Source organism: Seriola lalandi, unplaced genomic scaffold (genome assembly GCF_002814215.2).
Source record: "Seriola lalandi dorsalis isolate HSWRI2012SDOR001 ecotype SW California unplaced genomic scaffold, Sedor1 jcf7180002052925, whole genome shotgun sequence".
NCBI classification, from domain to species: Eukaryota; Metazoa; Chordata; class Actinopteri; order Carangiformes; family Carangidae; genus Seriola; species Seriola lalandi.
Window position 1 is genome coordinate 1,488 of NW_019523478.1, and position 936 is coordinate 2,423.

General features: G+C 47.6%; 1 protein-coding gene across 1 annotated transcript; it reads left to right on the forward strand.

The window, feature by feature from the left end:
- The first annotated feature begins 22 nt into the window (after positions 1-22).
- LOC111650780 (uncharacterized) lies at positions 23-930 on the forward strand. Its single transcript, XM_087172456.1, has 2 exons — positions 23-205; positions 328-930. The coding sequence occupies exons 1-2, from the start codon at positions 89-91 to the stop codon at positions 691-693; spliced, it is 483 nt and encodes a 160-aa protein (XP_087028582.1). The 5' UTR covers positions 23-88; the 3' UTR covers positions 694-930.
- Positions 931-936: the final 6 nt, after the last annotated feature.

The following is a 936-nucleotide window of genomic DNA, read 5'->3' on the forward strand; positions in this document are numbered from 1 at the left end:
CTTCTTATAAACACTGACTTCCACTTCTGCTGGTTCAGGGCCGGTGGTGGGGCCCCGCCCGGAGCACCACGCCTCCCCGGCCTCCTCCATGATCTCAGCGGCAGCCTCCGCAGCTGGACCCCCGCTGGTGGCGTCGCCTTACCCCCTGTCCTACCTGCAGTACGGTCAGGTGATCCAGGCCATGCCCCCACACTATCACGGACAGGTACTGAGGCGGAAACCCACCGTTAACCGGAGATGTGTTTGTCTCCTTATGAAATAAAATCATTTTCTTTTTTTATTCTTGATTTTGGTTTAACACTTTTTTTTTTTTTTGTTAATTTCCAGACAGTCTACTCGATGCTGCAGGCGAGTACAAGGATGCTGACATCCGGGGCCCCTCCTCAGCCGATGGGTCCTGGCCCCCAGTACCCGGGCCAGGCTGAGGGCCCGGGGCCGCAGCAGGCCATGTACGGTAAGAAGAGTCAGGACGTACGATATCTCAGGAACGCTTCCACGGAACTTCTTCAAATTTGGCACAAACATTCACTCGGACTAAATGAGGAGCTGATTATAGTTTGGTGGTTAAAAGGTCAAAGGTCAACGTCAGTGAGACCTCACAAAACAAAATTACAAAAAGACTTCACAGATGGTTCATATTTTATAGGACTCAGGGATGTAACCTGGAACCAGTCTGAGTGGAGGAGGCAGTAATTCTAATTTTAATGAAAGTTAAAACTGTTTTTTTTTTTTTTAATTAAAATAGTTTTTGTCATGATCAGTTTTCATCAGCTCTGAGTTCAGGGCTCAGAAAGGAAAAGGGTGTGAAACAAAATGTTCTTGTGGTGAACACAAGTCAGAACTTTTATCTGAGATCAGCCACGCAGGAAAATCAACTGCACACCCACGTTTGTTCACTTGATAACGATGACGGGAAAGTTGTTCATACGGCGACAT

Coding starts and splice junctions, on each gene's coding strand:
- LOC111650780 (XM_087172456.1), top strand. CDS start 89: ATGATCTCAGCGGCAGCCTCCGCAGCTGGACCCCCGCTGGTGGCGTCG. Junction 206..327: donor CCCCACACTATCACGGACAG/GTACTGAGGCGG, acceptor GTTAATTTCCAG/ACAGTCTACTCGATGCTGCA.